Source organism: Lepidochelys kempii, chromosome 2 (assembly GCF_965140285.1).
Source record: "Lepidochelys kempii isolate rLepKem1 chromosome 2, rLepKem1.hap1, whole genome shotgun sequence".
Taxonomy (NCBI): Eukaryota; Metazoa; Chordata; order Testudines; family Cheloniidae; genus Lepidochelys; species Lepidochelys kempii.
Window position 1 is genome coordinate 21,932,774 of NC_136381.1, and position 20,226 is coordinate 21,952,999.

The window sequence follows — 20,226 nt, forward strand, 5'->3', positions numbered from 1 at the left end:
AAATTCTTGTCTGCACTAATGTGTTATATACTAACTAGCCCATATAGATCCACTGGGGTGCACTACTGCATGTTAATGTAGTTCAGTTTTAAGCCAGGGGTCTCAAACACATGGCCTGCAGAGTTATTTTCTGTGGCTGCCAAGCTCCTTGCGCTGTCCCCCCCAAGTTATTTCCTATGGCCACCAAGCTCCCCTCCCTCCCCGCCCTTCCCCACCCAGTGCACTGCGTCCCCACTCCTCTGCCTACCTCCAGGTGCTTCCTGCCACCAAACAGCTGTTTGGCGGTGCTTAGCACTTTCCAGGAGGGAGCGGGGAGGAGCGGGGAGCCGCGTGCTCAGGGGAGGAGGCAGAAAAGAGGCAGGGCCGGGGCGGGGATTTGGGGAAGGGGAGCTTGGTGGAATAGGGGTGGGGAAAGGGTGGGAAGAGGTGAGGCAGGGGTGGGGCCTCATGGAAGGGGTGGAGTGGGGGTGGGGCCAGGGGCAGACGGGGGGCTTTAACAGAAGTAATTCTAAAAGTAAGTGCATGTTTTGTCCTTTGAGTCAGGTGCATTACTGAGTGTTTATATTTTATTAAAATTGCTGGGAAATGACTTTGTCAAAAAAAAAGAACACTCATGGAAGAGAAGAGAGTGTTTCAAGACAAATGGGAGAATTTATATTTTTTTCACAGAGGTAAAAGATAAAATTCAGTGCCTTATTTGTCAGCAAACGATTGCTGTTCCCAAGGAGTATAACATGCGTCGGCACTATGACACAATGCACTGTGAAAAATATGATGCATTCACTGGAAAAATCCGAGAGGAAAAAGTTCGGCTACTTAAAGCAGCATTTGCCAAGCAAAGAAATTTCTTTTTGGAGATTAACAAGTCTAGCGAAGATTCAGTAAGAGCAAGTTTTGTGATAAGCAAAACGATAGCTAAATCATCGCAACCTTTTACAGAAGGCCTATTCGTAAAAGAATGTCTTGTGAAGGCCAGCAAAATTTTATGTCCTGATAGGAAGAAAGTTTTTGAAGGCATAAGCTTGTCTGCCAATACAGTTGCCTGCAGGATAATGGATTTAGCAGATAACGTGCAAAAACAATTGATTCAAATGGCAAAAGACTTCGAAGCATTTTCAATTACTCTTGATGAGAGTACAGATGTATCAAATACCGCACAGTGTGCAGTGTTCATTAGAGGTGTGGATTGCAATTTGAATGTAACTGAAGAATTGCTAGACTTAATGCCACTGAAGGGTCCCACAACAGGACATGACATATTTCAAGGACTGGAAGAGTGCATTGAAAGAGCTGTGCTGCCATGGAACAAACTCATATCTTGGGCTACGGCCAGTGCGCCATCAATGTGCTCTGAAAATGTTGGTGTGGTTGGATGTCTGAAGACCAAACTGAACAGCCTCAATATACCAGGAATTAGCTTCACCAGTATACACTGCATTTTGCACCAAGCAGCCCTGTGTGGTAAAAGTCTACAAATGAAGGAAGTTATGGATGTAGTTGTTAAAACCATTAATTTTATATATGCACAAGGGCTGAATCACAGACAGTTCACTTCTTTTCTAGCAAGTATGGACAGCGTATAAAGGGGAATTTCTGTATCACACTCAAGTTAGATGGCTGAGTCTTGGAAATGTTTTGAAGTGTTTTTTTGCACTTAGAGAGGAGATTGATTCCTTCATGAAAATGAAAATCAAGGAGGTTCCACAGCTTGCTGATTCCACTTTTATCTGCAACCTTGTTTTTCTAACAGGTGTCACTGATCACCTGAATACACTGAATGAGAAGCTTCAGGGTAGGAAACAGGTGATAACACAGATGTATGACAGTGTTAAGTCATTCAAAGTCAAGCTTACTTTGTGGGGGAAACAGCTGATTGCTGGCAATTTGGTCCATTTCTCGACTCTGAATTCCTTAGGAAAAGTTGAACCCAAATCCTTGAAAGAATATGCAGATATCATTTCTAACGTACACAAACAGTTTGATGTGCAGTTTAAAGATTTCAAGGCATTTGAATCACATTTTCAACTTTTTTCCACACCATTTGCTGTGGAAATTGTCAACGTTGCAGAGGAAATGCAAATGGAGTTAGTGGAGCTTCAGTGTGAGACCATTTTGAAGCAGAAGTATACAGAAGTTGGAATTCCAGAATTCTACCGGTTTCTTTCACAAGAAAGATTTCCCATGTTATTCTCTGCTTCCGCAAGGGTAATGGCAACGTTTGGAAGTACATATATATGTTAACAGTTTCTCTCTTCCATGAAGATTAACAAATCTGTGCTAAGGTCAAGGCTCACTGATAAACCTTTGCAAGCAACACTGAGATCGGTTTCATCTCAGGATATCAAACCTAATATTGACGCTCTGGTTGATGCAAAACGCTGCCAGCTAAGTGGCCAAAAATGAAATGACTGTCAAAATTAGCACTGAATTTTCACATTACAGTTTTAAAAAAGTTAATACATTGACTTTTAATAGCATACTATATTACTCTTCATTTTTTTCATTTTTGACTATACTTTTGTATTGTTGTATGAAAAGGTTTTAGTGATGCGGCCCTCGGGCCAATGTACTAGTCCCTATGTGGCCCTTGTGGTGATTTGAGTTTGAAATCCCTGTTTTAAGCTGTGTTAACATGCATCAGAGAACTTCCATTGTGTGTGTGAGCAAACACCTCATGAGACCCTCCTTTCTCTCCCCCTGCCCATTACATTCACTGCACTGAAAGAGACAAAGGAAGCATTTGTGGACACTGGGGGAGGTGTCCTGACCTAATTACGTGGCATAATTTACGATTTTACATGGGGCCAAATAACTACAGTTCAGTGATTAGCAGGCTTATTGCCAGAGGTAAAAGTAAGCTGGTCCGGTCTGGTCCGGTGTACCGGCAAGAGCCAGTATGCTGTGCCGGACCGGACCAGCTTCCCCAGGCTGGCAATTTAAAGGGCCCGGGGCTCCCTGCAGTGGCTGGAGCCCTGGGTCCTTTAAATCGCCTCCCGAGCCCCGCTGCGGGAGCCCTGGGGTAGTGGTGGCAAGGCTTCGGCAGTGATTTAAAGGGCCCGGAGCTCTGCTGCGGTAGTGGCAGCCGGAGCCCCGGGCCCTTTAAATCGCTCCTGAGCCCCGGGGCTCCCAGCCACCTTTGCAGCTGGTAGCTCTGGGGGTGATTTAAAGGCCCTGGAGCTCCCAGCCACAGCTGGAGGAGCCCTGGGGCTTTTAAATATTGAATTAAAGGGCCCGGGTATTTAAAGGCCACGGCTCTTCTTGTTGAGGCCACGCCCCCTTGCTCAGGACTCTGGAGTACCGGTAAGTCGTTTAAATTATGCTCACCCCTGCTTATTGCATAGTGAGCCCATCACACACAGGACTTGTCACCAGATAAGAAATATCTGCTAAAGTTGTGTGTTCATAAATCTGCAATGATGGGTCACTTAATTTTCCACCCAACTCCCTCTGTGTATTGTGACTATACAATATCGTGCAGGGATTGAAGAGCTGAGAGGTACCTAACTTCACACTTTTGAGCCCGCTGTGTACAAATCCATTAAATGTCATGTGGGTTTCTTGTAAGCAGAAGGCTGTCTGATTTCCACAAAGTGTGGATACATTCTTGCACGTTCTAACAGTGCTGTCAAACGTATCCTGCTTCTCAACTTCCTGCTCACGCAGTGGAAAGATAAAGAGCTCAGCTTCAAAATGGTCAAAAATCCCCTACAATTCCTGCTTGTACAGCAGACGAGGTAAGTAGTTTTTCTAGAAAGCAAGCCAGAAGTCAAAATGACTGAGACTAATGTCTGCTATTGGCTCAGGGGAACTTTGACTTCTGTTTTGTTTGGGACACTTTTTTTTTTTCTTTTTGCCACTTGGGAGCATGAAACAAATACCTAGCTCACAAATGTTCAATACTTGGCCTCTTTATGTGCATTTACAACGTTGCATGCAAAACCACTTTCACAATCAATTCTTACCGTACTATGACTTGCCCTTGCAAGTGATGGAATGCGTACTCTCAAATGAGACGGGCTTACCTTGCACCTGGGTTGAGAAACCCATGTATGCCACCTCTGCATGTGCAAATAGCCTCTGCACATATAAATTCTATCCCTTGCATTCACATGTCATAGTGTGTTTAAAAAAAATTGTGCATGCAAATGATTGTGGATACCACGTTTCTCACACAGAGGCCAGAGTTTGCAAAACTGACCCTAAATGCTAATCTAAAAAGTTTAAAGCTGCGGTATGCATTCAGGAATGTTTTCATACAATAAATCCTCCGTAAAACAATGTTACTTTTCATAGCTGCAGAAATATGTCTTGAGCCTTATACATTCATTTAAAGAAGTCTCCTTTGAAAGATTATTTTTTTCTTTTCCAGGTTTTGTGTCATTCTTCGAAAGGGTGCAAAAGCAACGCTAGAGATGGAGAGGTTGTGCTGAAACCTTGGGCTTCTAGAGTGTCTCCCTTCCATTGAGAGACGTCAGGAATTGTATCTCCAAAATGTCTACTCTTTTCACATAGGAAACACAATCCTAGCCATATCCTGTAGTGTTTATAAAGGATTAATGAAAGATAGTTCTATGTCTAAGGAGAGCTCTGATATCCCTATGTGATCCTTTTAGGGGATTGATTCACCTTATAGAGATCGGGGTACAAGACAGTTTCTGTGCATAGACTTACAAGTAAGACTACGTCTTTATTTTTTTTGGAACCTCATTTTCACTTGTGGAAATGCTCATGATTAGGGGTCTGCTTAAATCACAGAGAAATCACACATTTTTTGTGGCTTGGTCAGAGCATAAAGAGCAAATTTTGCAGATGTGTTCATACAGTATATAATATATACAACAAGTATTGTAGTCCACTACTGTTACGTTTGTAAGTTGCCCTGGATAAGGGAGTCTGCGAAGTACTTTTACCCGTGAATTTGGTAAGGCCCTATTTATAATAGCATGCACATATCTTGCTTGCTTGGAAACCCCATTGTGGCTATAATATAGCTCTGATGTTGTTCCTCTCCCCATGAAGGGAGGCAAGTCCCAGATAAGGCAATCAGGCCAGGTGCAACTGCAGGCTCCAAACTAGTGGCATTCCATGGCTGCTCATCAGGAATGAAAAAAGAAAAGGAGGACTTGTGGCACCTTAGAGACTAACCAATTTATTTGAGCATAAGCTTTCGTGAGCTACAGCTCACTTATGCTCAAATAAAAGTCCTCCTTTTCTTTTCGCGAATACAGACTAACACGGCTGCTACTCTGAAACCTGTCATTAGGAATGAAAAAGTTATTTAGAGCTAGATGGCCTCTTAGAAGTTCAATGGCAATACAGCCAGGCACATCTAGGAAGCCTCCTACACCAGCAGTTGCTAAGGAAGAAAGGCCAGAACCCTGCAGGGTTACAACAGTATGGTGGCCTTAAAGAGACAAGTCACAGTTGTAAAGGGTTTTTCTTCTACCTTTTCCCATTTATATTTGATTATATGTAGCACATACACTAGCTGGGAAGAGCAACGTTCATCTCTCTACTGCTTTTGGAAAAGGAACTATTCGTAATATACCGCTACAGCATATAGGTTATTTCTTCAGTGTCAAGAAGACAAAAAAGCAATTCCCCCCACAGGATATTTGGACAGTAAAGTAATATTTTCTTATTCAATGTTATATTAATAATTGTAGCACTCAAGACTATACAAACTTTTTAAAATAAAAGAGCTTTTGCACCTCCAAGATATGTATCTTCAGGTGAGCTAGTGAGGGACTTTGATCCTCTTTCTTGATGGAGACGATAGACTTCAAAATGTATGTAATAGTGTTCAGATACTACAGCAATGAATGTCTTAGTGATAAGTACTAATAATGTGAAACAGATATATAGTCTAGATTTCTTGACATGATGCAGTGGCTTTAAGCAGGCTCATCAGAATGTTGTGTAATCTTTTGCGTAACACAGTTGCACAATATTAATATTGTGCATTTAAAAGGTGAAATCCACCCCATGCAGAGGGCTGGAATAAGGGCTCTGGACCATTTAAGGCCCACTTTTAAACTTGTTATGAGGTCTTAAATGGTGCACTGACCTTGTGCAAGTCCTCTGCACATGGGTGAATTTAGCTCACGTGCAAAAACTGATGGGTCGTGGATAGCTCAGCGGTTTGAGCATGGGTCTGCTAAACCCAGAGTTGTGAGTACTCCTCTGTGATTGGTAAGTTTCACTCTGCCACTAGATAGAATAAACAAGTGGGGAATGTTTAGCTAAGCGTTGCATTAGCATGATGAGGATAATATTTAAACCATGTCTTCTCAGATCAGTTCATACCACTCTGCTCTCTCTCATCTTATTCTCCACACTTGCAAGAAAAGGAGCAGAAGTACTTACTCGAAACTTACGGCTGCTCAGCAGTGAGGACAGTGTTTAGTGCTTAACTTCACTTGCAGTGTATCCCACACACCTCCTGGGTGTGGTGTTCTGTCCCATCTAGTGGCACTGAGACCACTTAGAGAGAGAGATCAAATGAGTCTGCACTACAGGCAGTTGGCTTTTAGCTCATGCGGTAGAGGGTCATGCACGAAACTCCCGAGGTCCCCAGTTTGATCCCACCTGCTGATGACCACGGTCTGTCGGCATTACAAATGCACACAAGTCCTTTACTCAGATGCATGGTGGAGTGCAACAGCCTTGCTTACCCTGCTGATCATCTCACTGGATCGAGATGAGTGAGAATAGCAATCTGTATTTGGAGCGGTTGAATGCTGGAAGCTAGTGGTAACATCCTATTATATCAATCAGGATTTCAACATCATTCCTATTAGGTTTCCCTAGAGCACCCTCATTTCAATCACCTTTCAGCCAATATTTTTGGATTCTCTTTCTCCTTCAACCATGTATTACAGCATAGAATAGATGTACCAGACACTTTATTCAAGCCATCTGGTCACCATCTTTTCCCTGCACAGCCAAGAATGTCAGGAGAAAATTGCAATTAGATGGCTTTATATTTAGATTGAATTTGTTGGTATCCTTCTGAATTACTATGCAAATATAACGTAAATTGTGGGAATATGCAGAAAGTCTAGTGCAACTTTTAAAACCCTGTGCAGCTTCATTTCTATTAACTTTTCTAATTTCCCAGTAGAAATTGTTTCTGTAGATTTTTAATTTCAGCCAAACTGCTTGTTGGAGAGAAGTGAGGTCTCAGCAGATGGTTGTCACAAAATGAACAGCAATTAAGAATTAGTGCGCAACTATAAACAACTTTGTAGATTCTGTAATGCTGTATGCCAACATACATTACAGATGCCAGGCTCAAAAGACACATGTATGTGTGGGAACGGACATACAGTATAATCTGGATGGATTCAAATCCCAAATCATAAGAATATAAACATAGTAGTAGGATTATACTACCAGTTCCCCGATCAGCAAAGGGATCTTGAATGCACAGTGTTGAGGCTCAACAAAGAAGTAATTAAGTAAACAAAAAACAGCAATGATGGATGACTGTAACTGCCCACATATGCAATGGTCTAATGTCACAGTGGACAAGGCTTAGATACCTTAAACAACTGCTTCTTAGAATATCTGAGTTGGAGGTAGAAACAGATTAGACACTGTGATGGAATGCACTCCGTATTCACACCCTACACACTACTGTAGTAATCTTTGTACACAATACGTCTGGTGAGGTATCACTTGAAAATTCTAGCCTTTCATTTTATTTAAAGTGAATATAGTAACGTTGTATTACACCATAGTGAGTTCAGCTCTGGTGGCTACAGTTTCAAGCTCAACAGAGTGAAAGCCACCTCTGCTACTTGTTTCAGATTTAGAGTCTCTAGAAACACATAAAGACCAAGGATAGTGACCACACAGACATTCACAAGTACAAGGTCTAGTCTGTTTTGCAAGTTTTATTAAAGTTACAATTACCCAAGTAAAAAGAAATTCTATAAAGACCTATGCACAAGTTACAAATATAATTATGCTCACATCCTTAAGGATATTCTTAAGGTCTGATGTCTGCCTTGCCAACTGGTCACCAGTAGAGGGATGGTTCCTATTAGAAGCTAATTTTTCCCAATCTGGGCAGCCTCTTTTCATAATGTGATTCTGACTATACCTCATTAGAATTTATGCACATAGTGCACCCTGTGGTTAGGGCATGTGCTAGACTACTGGATATCTTGTAAGCCAAAAATTACTCTTACTGTTAATTTTTCGCAATATCGCCCATTAGTACATCTTTGCCTCTAATCTTGTGGCATAGGGTCATTCGTCTTCTCTAAGGGGGCTCTACTGTACATGTGTCTGTGTCCCTGCACTGCTGATTGGAGAACTTTGACAGCAGTGTCCGTTGGGCCTGCACATGCGCTCCCTCTCCTTGTGCTGCAACACAAGCCTAGACAGTGCACATGGGCTAACCGCCCTCAGTTCCTTCTCAACCGCCCCTGGCTAGAGGCAGAGCTGGTAGCTGTCCGTTAGCGGATCGTTAACTCTCTTTCATTTGTTAAATGTTAGCTTCCTTGAAAGCCTTTTAGTTTTCTTTTCCTCTTCTGACTGTTTATTTAGCGGTACCTAAAAAAAAAGGAAAGAAAAATGGACTTTGTTCTTGTGTCATCCCCTGGTGTGGGGGAACCCCCCAGACAAGGGTATGCTCAGCTCTCTAAGCTTCAAGAAGTGTCACACTTGCAAGAGGTGATCCTGGTCATGGACAAGCACTGTCAGTGCATCCGCTGCCTCGGTGAGGGCCACATCCAGCAGAAGTGTTCCCTTTGCCAGCAGCTCCAACCAAGATCCTGCAAGGACAGAGAGAAAACCATCTTTATGGAGGCAGCTCTCTGACCCCAGCCCTCTAGTGAGGTGTGAGTCTTCCCCTCATCCTTCCACTTCAAAGGATAGTGGGTCAAAGAAGCGGTCTGGGGACTCCGCTCATAAGTTGAAAAAGAGAGTGTGAAGTCCCCTCAGCAAGCCCAGGGATAGCTGAAAGCGATTGCCATCTTGTTCGGTATCCTCAGTGCCCCAGCACCAAGATCCTCCAGCACCCTCACCTCACATTGATAACCCCACAGACCCTTTGGGCATGGGCACCAAATCTTTGATAGAGAAAGATACGGGCAAACATCCTCAGATGCTTACTGTACACGAGTCGCCATTGGTACCATTGGTACCAGCAATATTGGCCCACCCAGCCCTGGACAGACTGGTGTGGATGAGGTCTCCGTCTCCCCCTGGCACTGATGGTGGGGGGCTTGGTATGAGTGGAATTCCATCAGAGCGGTGACCTAGGCACATTGGAGGCACCCAACGCTCCGTCCCTGGGTACTGAGATTACGGTACCGAGCCATGGCCAGCCACAGGGTATCTTTCCACAATCATGCCATGCCCCTCCACTATCAAGTGAGAGGTCGGATAGTGAGCTGGAAGGAGTTTCACAGTACTCTTCACAAGCTCCATATGGGACCCACTACCAACAGGGTCCAGGGATGTACCACCAGATGGCACCACCACCCATGGCACCTCCACCAGGCCCTATGCCACCACAGTGGCCATATTGGAACCCCTGGGCAGCGCACCGACAGCCTGCCTCAAGGGCGTCAAGGATGGCCTAAGAACCCTCCAGCCATGCTCCCTTGGCCGCAGCATCAAGGGCCTCGCAGCCTCAAGAAATTGAGGAGCAGTAAGGGGATACAGAGAAGGAGGTAACACTGGATGAAACGGTCATGCCTTCACCACCTGCCATGGCAGATGACTTTTGCTTGTTCTAGGAGCTATTGAAGAGTGGTGGACACCCTCCACATATCATTGGAGGAGGTCAAAGCCACCACCACCAGCTCATTAACATCTTTCATTCTTCACCTTCTTTGAAAATCATCCTCCCAGTCAATGAGGTTAGTCTAGACCAAGCTAAGACGGTGTGGAAAACTCCGGCATTGGTGGCCCCGACTGCCAGTGGGTAGACAAAAAATATTATGTCCCTGCAAAGGAATCAGAGTTTTTATTCACTCACCCACCACTCAATTCCATTGTGGAGGACGCTGTGAACTATCGTGGCCCACAACATCCCTCCAGGACAACACCCTATGACAGAGAGTGGAAGCGCCTTGTTCACTTTGGTAGGAAGATATCCTCCTCGGCCACCTTACAGTTTCGTATTGCCAACTACCACACACTCACAGCAATATACAACTACCCAAGTTATAATAAGTTAAATGACTTTTTTGATAAATTGCCGGAGAATTCCTGAGACTCCTTCAAGGCCATCATCTAGGAGGGGCAACTAGTGGCAAAAACATCATTGCAGTCGACCCTTGATGCTGTTGACATGGCTGCCAGATCCATCTCTATGGCTGTGGTGATGAGATGGGTGTCATGGCTTCACCTCTCAGGATTCCTGAAGGAGGTGCAGACCACATAATTTTGGCAAAAGCATTTTTCTTCATAAATTGGACAGAATATTGATCACTTTAAACAGAACAGAACCAGGCTCCACACCTACTAAGCAGAAGGCAGCAATTGGTTTATGTCTTTGTTTAACTCTCATTCTTTATATTCCATGCATCTTTTTGAAAAAACAAGAGGCAACATCTTAGAAGGGTATCTTTTTTCCTTAAGATGCTCACCAATCAAAATATTAAACTGAATTGTGTTCTGGAATGGAACCATCTTCTTAAAAGAATGGCATTAATAATTAACTTACAATGGGATAAACAGTATTGCCAACCCCAAATATTCAAAAGTCATGAGTCAGCCCTCACACACAAATCATGAGTCACCCCACCCCCACGCACAAAAATCGTGAGATTTAAAAAAAGTTATATGGAGGTTTTTTTATCTCTTTTGATTTTTGAAACCTCCTCTCCCCCCTGGAAATACCTGGTATGTCTAAGTGACAAACAGTGTTACCAACTCTCTCAAAGTATTGAGTAAGGTGATTTTGGCCACTGTTGTAGGAGCTCTATCTGGCTGCCTGTAACAAGACAGGGCATCTCCCCAGCTTCCTAAGGACTCTGTCACACCCTCAGTCTCTTCTAGGCAGTATTATTGTCCAGCTTAACCAACCAACCACAGTTCCTCAGTTCACCCTGAGCTACAGTCCTCAGGCACTTTTCCCCTTTACCTCTCAGGCTCACTGCCTCTTCTCCCAGAGCACTCAGGCATGCTTAGCTCTCCAGGTCTCCCGATTCCCAGGAGACAGGCACTGAGAGACTCATGTCCATGCTCTGCCCTTTTAATGACTGGCTCTTAGCCTGACTTCACCCAGGCTCTCCCCCACTTAGGTCTCTCTCTTCCTCAGACTGAGGTGCCCTCACTTTAAAGCAGAATCTGGGTCAGCTGATGCAGCACAGGTGCATTGGCCCTGGTCCCTCTTGAAGGGCCAGTGTCATCCTGAGAGACTGCCTGACAGTTTATATGATGCAGAGTTTCCAGTTTCTTCCCAGTCTCCCAAATTCTAATTAATTAATTCTGTGCACCCCTCTCCCCACATCTAGCCATCCCTGAAGTCCACCAATTAATCATGTTCTCCTAGCCCCAACATCAGTTCTCACCCACATCAGTTCTTTCCCCCTCCCGCCATCCGTTCTGGGGCCCATTGCTGGTAATGATGCTTTGGCAAGTGGATTCACAGCTCCACCTCAACCAGGCATCGCCCCACTCACCATGTATGACACTGCAACAGTCCTAGAATAGCAACATGTGGGCTTCATCCTAGGACGTGCTCAAGTGCAGTGTTACTGTTGGAAGACAGCATGTGGATAGTCTCAGGTACCTTTACTCTGTTGACCAAGTCTACCTCTGTCAGGCTAAAAGCACAAGGCAGGCTCAGCAAAAGGCCATGTTTCCCTATTTGTCTCTTGCGTGAGTTTCCAGGTGGCCCTCAGCTGGTTAGCTCTGTAGGGGTTGGGGAGGGTGAGGAATGGGAGGGGGCAATGGAGTACTTATGTCCACTAGTTGCTCAAATCCTTCTCTGTACCAGGCCCTGCATGTCGGGGACTTCAAGCCTGTCCAGTGCACTCACAAGCTCAAAAAAACCCACATTGTGACCAGGCTCTTGTTCACCTGCATAGATGAATTCTGCACCTTACTCTTCCTTTCCCCCTATTGGAATGGTGTCAGCTCCTCACTCTCCCCCACATCAAAACTCCTCTCAGCTCCCAAGGGATGGGAGAGAGGGGAGTGAAGAGTGCTATATGCCTCCTGCAGTATCCCTGATTGGCTGCCTTTCTCCAGAAGGTGGGGAAGTGGGGAAGGCAGCATATCAGAGGGTTTCTTTTCCATGGGGCTGAGCTAAAATTCATGGGAGGGTTGGAGCATCTGTGCCAGTCTTGTCCCAGGCAGAGCCAAAATCGCGTTCCTCCCCACGAAATCATGAGATTTGGCCAGTCTGGCCTACTACAAACAGAACCACCAAAGCAGAAGAACTTAAAGATGCAGCTATTCGCACTTTAAGGATGTTATGCATGGATGCAGGAGTCCAAGTGAGTGCAAGACTGGGCCTTTTGACTGCTCTTGGGTATTTTATGCAAACAACATTATTGAAAATATGAACACCGAAATGGTCAAGAGAATTAAGGGATTTAAATAGCAACAGAAGTCAGTGAAGAAATCTCCAAGAAAACAACATTTTTTGTATTCTGGCCTCTCAAATTCTTTCCCCTCTTCCCCACTCTACTCCTAACTGGGTTTGCTCTCAGATAAAGCTGTTGGATCTCCTGACATAAATACTGCCAGCTTTCAAGTTCTCCCACCCCCCAGTATAGCAAGAAAACTGCAGTGAGTTCAAAAGTTGACAAATGATATAGTGAGTCTAATAGGGCTTAGATAGTCTCTGGCAAAGGGCCCTCTGAAATTCCAGCAGCATTAACACTATCAGGAGCAGGGTGACCAGACAGCAAATGTGAAAAATCGGGACGGGGGTGGTGGGTAATAGGAGCCTATATGTAACCCTTCTGCCTGTCAGAGTTGGCAACAACAAGGGCCGGGTTCAGTATCTAGGGGATCCATTCCAATAACACAATGCAAAACCGGCTCGAGCCCCCACCCAGTGACCTGGGACAAATATATACCACCCCCGCTGGGCGCCTCCAAGAGGCAATACTTCCCCTCTCGCAAGCACGGAGTCTGAGTGTAGCAAAAAGCCTTTTAATAACAGAGAGAAACAATGTGGCATTATGTTGGGGAAACACCACGAACAGGATTCATAACACAACCCATGAGCAAAACCCACCCCAATCAAATTGGGGCATCCCCCTTTCCCTTGGGTTCTTGAGTCCAGCAACCCAAAATCACAACGACCCAAAAGTCTCTGTCCTTGGTCAGGGCGGCCCCAGAGTTCAAAAGTTTATCTGCAGAGTTTTACCTCCCAACCTGGGTGGAGATTGGGGGGGGGGGGGGTTTAAGGGGCACCTTACATGGTCCAACACTGATGGCCCCACCTCTCCATGGGGCTCCGCTCCGCTCACCGTCCCACAAACTGCTCCACCATATAGCTTCAGGCTCCCCCACTACTTAACACAACACTCAGTGATTTCAGCTTGTAGTAGGGGAGCCTCAGTGCTGGTGCACCATTGGCCCAAAGTGGATTCAGCTCAGCAGCCTGTAACTAGACTCCTAATAGAATCAACATTAGCTCTGATAGTCCACAGTGGAGAGAGGAGGAAGTGCAACTAGCATGTAAGGCCCTCACCAGCAGACCCATACCACCAAGTATTAAAACCTACTCCCAGCCTGCCTCTCTCTCTTTCAATTCACACAGTTTTGGAACCCATGTCCCTTGCCTAGCGAGTGCTACTTAGTTGATGGCGAGTCCCTTCATCATAACAAAAGGCCACGTACAGTTCCACTGTCCTTGATTCCCATAATCAGGGTAATAACAATTTATTCTTCCTGCCCCAATAACAGAGACACTGGGGATCCCACAGCAGCCAAAGTGACTATTTGGGCAGCTATGGCCTCATTCCAGGTGGGGTGGGTGGGCCTATGCAAATGAGATCAGCCCCTGAAGTTCTTTTCAACAACTTGCCACACCTCATCACCAGATGTCAGGGTGGAGCTCATCCTGACTCTGCTTACATCTATAAGAAAAAGACCCCAAAATCGGGACTGGCTCTATAAAATTCGGACATCTGGTCATCCTAATCAGGAGTTAGGTATAAAAGCTGCTTCCTTGTCTTATTATTTTATGAGTGAGCAGCCTGGCTGGATTTCTTCAGTGTTGTAATCTGAATGTCACTGTTTTTATGCTTTGATGAGTCATAGTTTGATAATTGCAATTAGTCATCATTCTTTTGTTTAAAATTCTTGTGGCATGTGCTTTGGTCACAGCTGAGTAGCATGTCTGAGTTTGTTCCATGACTGTATTTTGTCACAAAAAGGTACAGTTTTTACCATGAGCTGAACTACATCTTTTCTCAGCACTTTGACTGGAGTGTCATGGGTTTTTTAGCTCCTTCTCCTCCTGCCTCCCGAAGACATTAGAAATAAAGCCTTGTTTCTAGAAAAAAGCAATTTGTTTGGTTACACTTGCCGGGTTTTATTTTATTCCTCTCATCTTTTGTCTTTAAATGATTGTGGGTATTTGGGGGATTTAAAAACAAGATCTAATAACTCATAACAAGTAAATTCAAGGACTTCTCCAGACACCTTATTTTCTCAGAGCCATGGTTTCTAAAAATAAACACACTCGGGACTATTCTTAGGAAACTGTTATCAGTGAATTGAGTTTGTTTTTGTTTTTTAACTTCTAGAAAACTGCAAAATGTTACCATGCAAATGCTGTCTCTGGACTCCACTTGGCTAGGCACAGCAGAGTCACAAAGTAAGAGACAAACCCTTCCACAAAAAGCTTACAGTCTAAATAGACTGTACAGACAAAAGGTGGGAAGGTACAAAGAGGAGAAGAGATGTGCCCAAGGTCAGACAGCAGTTCAGTATCAGAGCCAGAAAAACAACACAGCTCTGCTGAGTTCCATGCTGGTGCTTTCTCTACTAGAACATGATGCCTCTTGCTATATCATAAAGGTTATTTTCATTGCAACTCTTGATAGCAATTGATAGGAAGAAAGTATCTTTCCCACAGCTTCTAAGGCAGTTGCTGGTTTGAGATTGTGAAGGAGAAAAAGGTGTTGGAGAATTTCTGCAATTTCTGCAATTTCTTTTTTGTTATTGTGACCCAGGAATCTCTTAGAGCTAATTGGGAAAGGATGCAGAGGGGTTACAGGGATCTTCTGAATCTGGTATGTGCAGTCTAGTTCACCAAAGAGTGTCATGTGAGGGTCAAATAAAAGCTGGTGTCACACAGAGGTCATAGTTGAGTGTCCGAGGGTTTGTCTACACTACGAAATTAGGTCGAATTTATAGACATCTGTTTTGAAGAAAGTGTTTTTATACAGTCGATTGTGTGTCCCCCCCACACAAGTGCTCTAAGTGCATGTAGTCTGCGGAGTGTGTCCACAGTACCGAGGCAACCGTCGACTTTCAGAGAATTGCACTGTGGGTAGCTATACCACAGTTCCCGCAGTCTCTGCCGCCCATTGGAATTCTGGGTAGAAATCCAAGTGCCTGATGGGGCTAAAACATTGTTGTGGGTGGTTCTGGGTACATATCGTCAGGCCCTCCCTCCCTCCCTCCTTCCGTGAAAGCAAGGGCAGACAATCGTTTTGGGCCTTTTTTCTTGAGTTACCTGTGCAGACACCATACCACGGCAAGCATGGAGCCCGCTCAGCTAACCGTCACCGTATGTTTCCTGGGTGCTGGCAGACGTGGTATGGCATTGCTACACACCAGCAGTTTATTGCCTTTTGGCAGCAGACAGTGCAGTATGACTGGTAGCCGTCGTCGATGTAGTCCTGGGTGCTCTTTTAACCAACCTCGATGAGGTCAGGGGTGCCTGGGCAAACATGGGAGTGACTCTGCTAGGTCATTTCCCTTTTAAGTTTCATCTCATGGCAACTGAGTCCTACCGGCAGTGCACTGTCTTTTAATCAGCAGCCAGCAGAAGATAATGGCCAGCAGTCATACTGCACCACCTTCTGCCGAGCACCCAGGAGATGACAATGGCTAGCGGTTGTACTGCACGGTCTGCTGCTAGCAAGATGTATAAAGATAGAAGAAGTGGATCAAAACAAGAAATAGACCAGATTTGTTTTGTATTCATTTTCTCCTCCCTCCCTTTGTGAAATCAACGGCCTGCTAAACCCAGTTTTGAGTTCTATCCTTGAGGGGGCCATTCTGTTTCTTGCAAAGCCACCCTCTTTGTTGATTTTAATTACCTGTATGCCAATCCTGTAAGCCATGTCGTCAGTCGCCCCTCCCTCCAGCAAAGCAATGGCAGACAATTGTTCCGTGCCTTTTTTCTGTGCAGACGCAATACCACGGCAAGCATGGAGCCCACTCAGATCACTTTGGCAATTAGGAGCATATTAAACACCACATGCATTATCCAGCAGTATATGCAGCACCAGAACCTGGCAAAGCGAAACCGGGCGAGTAGGCGATGTCAGCATGGTGACGAGAGTGATGAGGACATGGACACAGACTTCTCTCAAAGCACGGGCCCTGGCAATGTGGGCATCATGGTGCTCATGGGGCAGGTTCATGCTGTGGAACACCGATTCTGGGCTCGGGAAACAAGCTCAGACTGGTGGGACCGCATAGTGTTGCAGGTCTGGGACGAGTCCCAGTGGCTGCGAAACTTTTGCATGTGTAAGGGCACTTTCATGGAACTTTGTGACTTGCTTTCCCCTGCCCTGAGGCACAAGAATACCAAGATGAGAGCAGCCCTCACAGTTGAGAAGCGAGTGGCAATAGCCCTGTGGAAGCTTGCAATGCCAGACAGCTACCGGTCAGTTGGGAATCAATTTGGAGTGGGCAAATCTACTGTGGGCCTGCTGTGATGCAAGTAGCCAAAGCAATAAAAGAACTGCTGCTATTAAGGGTAGTGACCCTGGGAAATGTGCAGGTCATAGTGGATGGCTTTGCTGCAATGGGATTCCCTAACTGTGGTGGGGCCATAGACGGAACCCATATCCCTATCTTGGCATCGGAGCACCAAGCCGGTGAGTACATAAACAGCAAGGGGTACTTTTCAATAGCGCTGCAAGCACTGGTGGATCACAAGGGACATTTCACCAACATCAACGTGGGATGGCCGGGAAAGGTACATGACACTCGCATCTTCAGGAACTCTGGTCTGTTTCAAAAGCTGCAGGAAGGGACTTTATTCCCAGACCTGAAAATAACTGTTGGGGATGTTGAAATGCTTATAGTTATCCCTGGGGACCCAGCCTACCCCTTAATGCCATGGCTCATGAAGCCGTACACAGGCAGCGTGGACAGTAGTCAGGAGCTGTTTAACTACAGGCTGAGCAAGTGCAAAATGGTGGTAGAACGTGCATTTGGTGTTTAAAAGTGCACTGGCGCAGTTTACTGACTCGGTTAGACCTCAGTGAAACCAATATTCCCACTGTTATTACTGCTTGCTGTGCGCTCCACAATATCTGTGAGAGTAAGGAGGAGACGTTTATGGCGGGGTGGGAGGTTGAGGCAAATCGCCTGGCTGCTGGTTACGCACAGCCAGACATCAGGGCGGTTAGAAGAGCACAGGATGGCATGGTGCGCTTCAGAGGAGCTTTGAAAACAAGTTTCATGACTGGCCAGGCTACAGTGTGAAAGTTCTGTTTGTTTCTCCTTGATGAAACCCCCCGCCCCTTGGTTCACTCTACTTCCCTGTAAGCTAACCACCCTCCCCTCCTCCCTTTAATCATTGCTTGCAGAGGCAATAAAGTCATTGTTGCTTCACATTCATGCATTCTTTATTCATCACACAAATAGGGGGATAAATACCAAGGTAGCCCAGGAGGGGTGGCGGAGGAGGGAAGGACAAGGGCACACAGCAGTTTAAAAGTTTAAAACTTCAAAACTTATTGAATGCCAGCCTTCTGTTGCTTGGGCAATCCTCTGGGGTGGAGTGGCTGGGTGGCCAGAGGCCCCGCCCACTGCGTTCTTGGGCATCTGGGTGAGGAGGCTATGGAACTTGGGGAGGAGGGCGGTTAGTTACACAGGGGCTGTAGCGGTCGTCTGTGGTCCTGCTGCCTTTCCTGCGGCTCAACCATACACTGGAGCATATTAGTTTGATCCTCCAGCAGCCTCAGCATTGAATCCTGCCTCCTCTCATCATGTTGCCGCCACCTTTCAGCTTCAGCCCTCTCTTCAGCCCGCTACCTCTCCTCCCGGTCATTTTGTGCTTTCTTGCACTCTGACATTTTCTGCCTCCGCACATTCGTCTGCGTTCTGTCAGTGTGGGAGGACAGCATGAGCTCAGAGAACATTTAATCGCGAGTGTGTTTTTTTTGTCTTCTAATCTTCGCTAGCCTCTAGGAAGGAGAAGTTCCTGTGATCCTTGAAACACATGCAGCTGGTGGAGAAAAAAAAAAGGGACAGTGGTATTTAAAAAGACACATTTTATAGAACAATGGGTACACTCTTTCACGGTAAACCTTGATGTTAACATTACATACATAGCACATGTGCTTTCGTTCCAAGGTCGCATTTTGCCTCCTCCCAGCATGTGGCTAGCCCCTCCCCTGTCCCCGTGGCTAACAGCAAACAGGCCAGCAGGAACAGGCACCTCTGAATGTCCCCTTAAAAAAAGCACCCTATTTCAACCAGGTGACCATAAATGATATCACTCTCCTGAGGATAACACAGAGAGATAAAGAATGAATGTTGTTTGAACACCAGCAAACATACACTGCAATGCTTTGTTCTACAATGATTCCCGACTACGTGCTACTGGCCTGGAGTGGTAAAGTGTCCTACCATGGTGGATTTAATAAGCGTTCCCTCCCAAGAAACCTTTTGCAAAGGCTTGGGAGTACATCCAGGAGAGCCGCGAATGGCAGGGCAAATTAATCATTAAACATGCTTGCTTTTAAACCATGTATAGTATTTTAAAAGGTACACTCACCAGAGGTCCCTTCTCCGCCTGGCGGGTCCGGGCTCCAGGTCCAGGGTGAGAAACAGTTCCTAGCTGTCGGGAAAACCAGTTTCTCTACTTGCTTACTGTGAGCTATCTTCCTCGTCCCCAAAACCTGCTTCTGTGTTGCCTCCATCTCCATTGAAGGAGTCAGACATGGCTGGGGTAGTGGTGGCTGAACCGCCTTAAATGGCATGCAGCTCATCATAGAAGCGGCATGTTTTGGGCTCTGACCTGGAGCGGCCGTTTGCTTCTCTGGTTTTCTGGTAGGCTTGCCTCAGCTCAAGTTTCATGCGGCACTGCTTCGGGTCCCTGTTATGGCCTCAGTGCTTCATGCCCTGGGAGATTTTGACAAATGTTTTGGCATTTCAAAAACTGGAACGTAGTTCTGATAGCACGGATTCCTCTCCCCATACAGTGCTCAGATCCCGTACCTCCCGTTCGGTCCATGCTAGAGCTCTTTTGCGATTCTGGGACTCCATCACGGTCACCTCTGCTGATGAGCTCTGCATGGTCACCTGCAGCTTGCCACGCTGGCCAAACAGGAAATCGAATTTCAAAAGTTCACAGGCCTTTTCCTGTCTATCTGGACAGTGCATCTGAGTTGAGAGTGCTGTCCAGAGCGGTCACAATGGAGCACTTTGGGATAGCTCCCGGAGGCCAATACCGTCTAATTGTGTCCACAGTACCCCAAATTCGACCCAGCAAGGCCGATTTCAGCGCTAATCCCCTTGTCGGCGGTGGAGTAAGGAAATCGATTTTAAGAGCCCTTTAAGTCGAAAAAAAGGGCTTCGTCATGTGGATGGGTGCAGGGTTAAATCGATTTAACGCTGCTAAATTCGACCTCAACTCCTAGCGTAGACCAGGGCTGAGTCTGTGTTTCTTCATCATCAATGAAACAGGTGTATGGATGCTGTGTAAGGAGTTATGTATTACACTGGAAATTATATTCTTTAGGTCTGTTTCTAGGGATTGGTTACCAGCAAACATTGAAAAACAGATATTCTGTCAGGCAAAAAATATTTATCTAGAGGGCTGTTAACACATAAATTACATATCGTCTCCCCAGTCTGAACCAAATGCTAATCAAGGATTGTGAAAACTTTAGACAGAAAAGTAACAGGAGGACATAAGTAGGTGGAGGGAGAGACACCCTATTTTGAGGTGCGCATCAGAGGTTTGCTGTAGTACATTTGGGGGGAACAAAGAAGACTACCTGGCATCCTCCACCTAAGAAGTAAACACACAATGAGTTTGTTTCATAA

General features: G+C 45.6%; 1 protein-coding gene across 1 annotated transcript; it reads left to right on the plus strand.

Moving 5' to 3' along the window:
• The first annotated feature begins 734 nt into the window (after positions 1–734).
• On the plus strand, positions 735–2,403 carry LOC140905748 (general transcription factor II-I repeat domain-containing protein 2). The gene is made up of 3 exons (XM_073329148.1): positions 735–1,461; positions 1,751–2,205; positions 2,263–2,403. The coding sequence occupies exons 1-3, from the start codon at positions 735–737 to the stop codon at positions 2,401–2,403; spliced, it is 1,323 nt and encodes a 440-aa protein (XP_073185249.1).
• Positions 2,404–20,226: the final 17,823 nt, after the last annotated feature.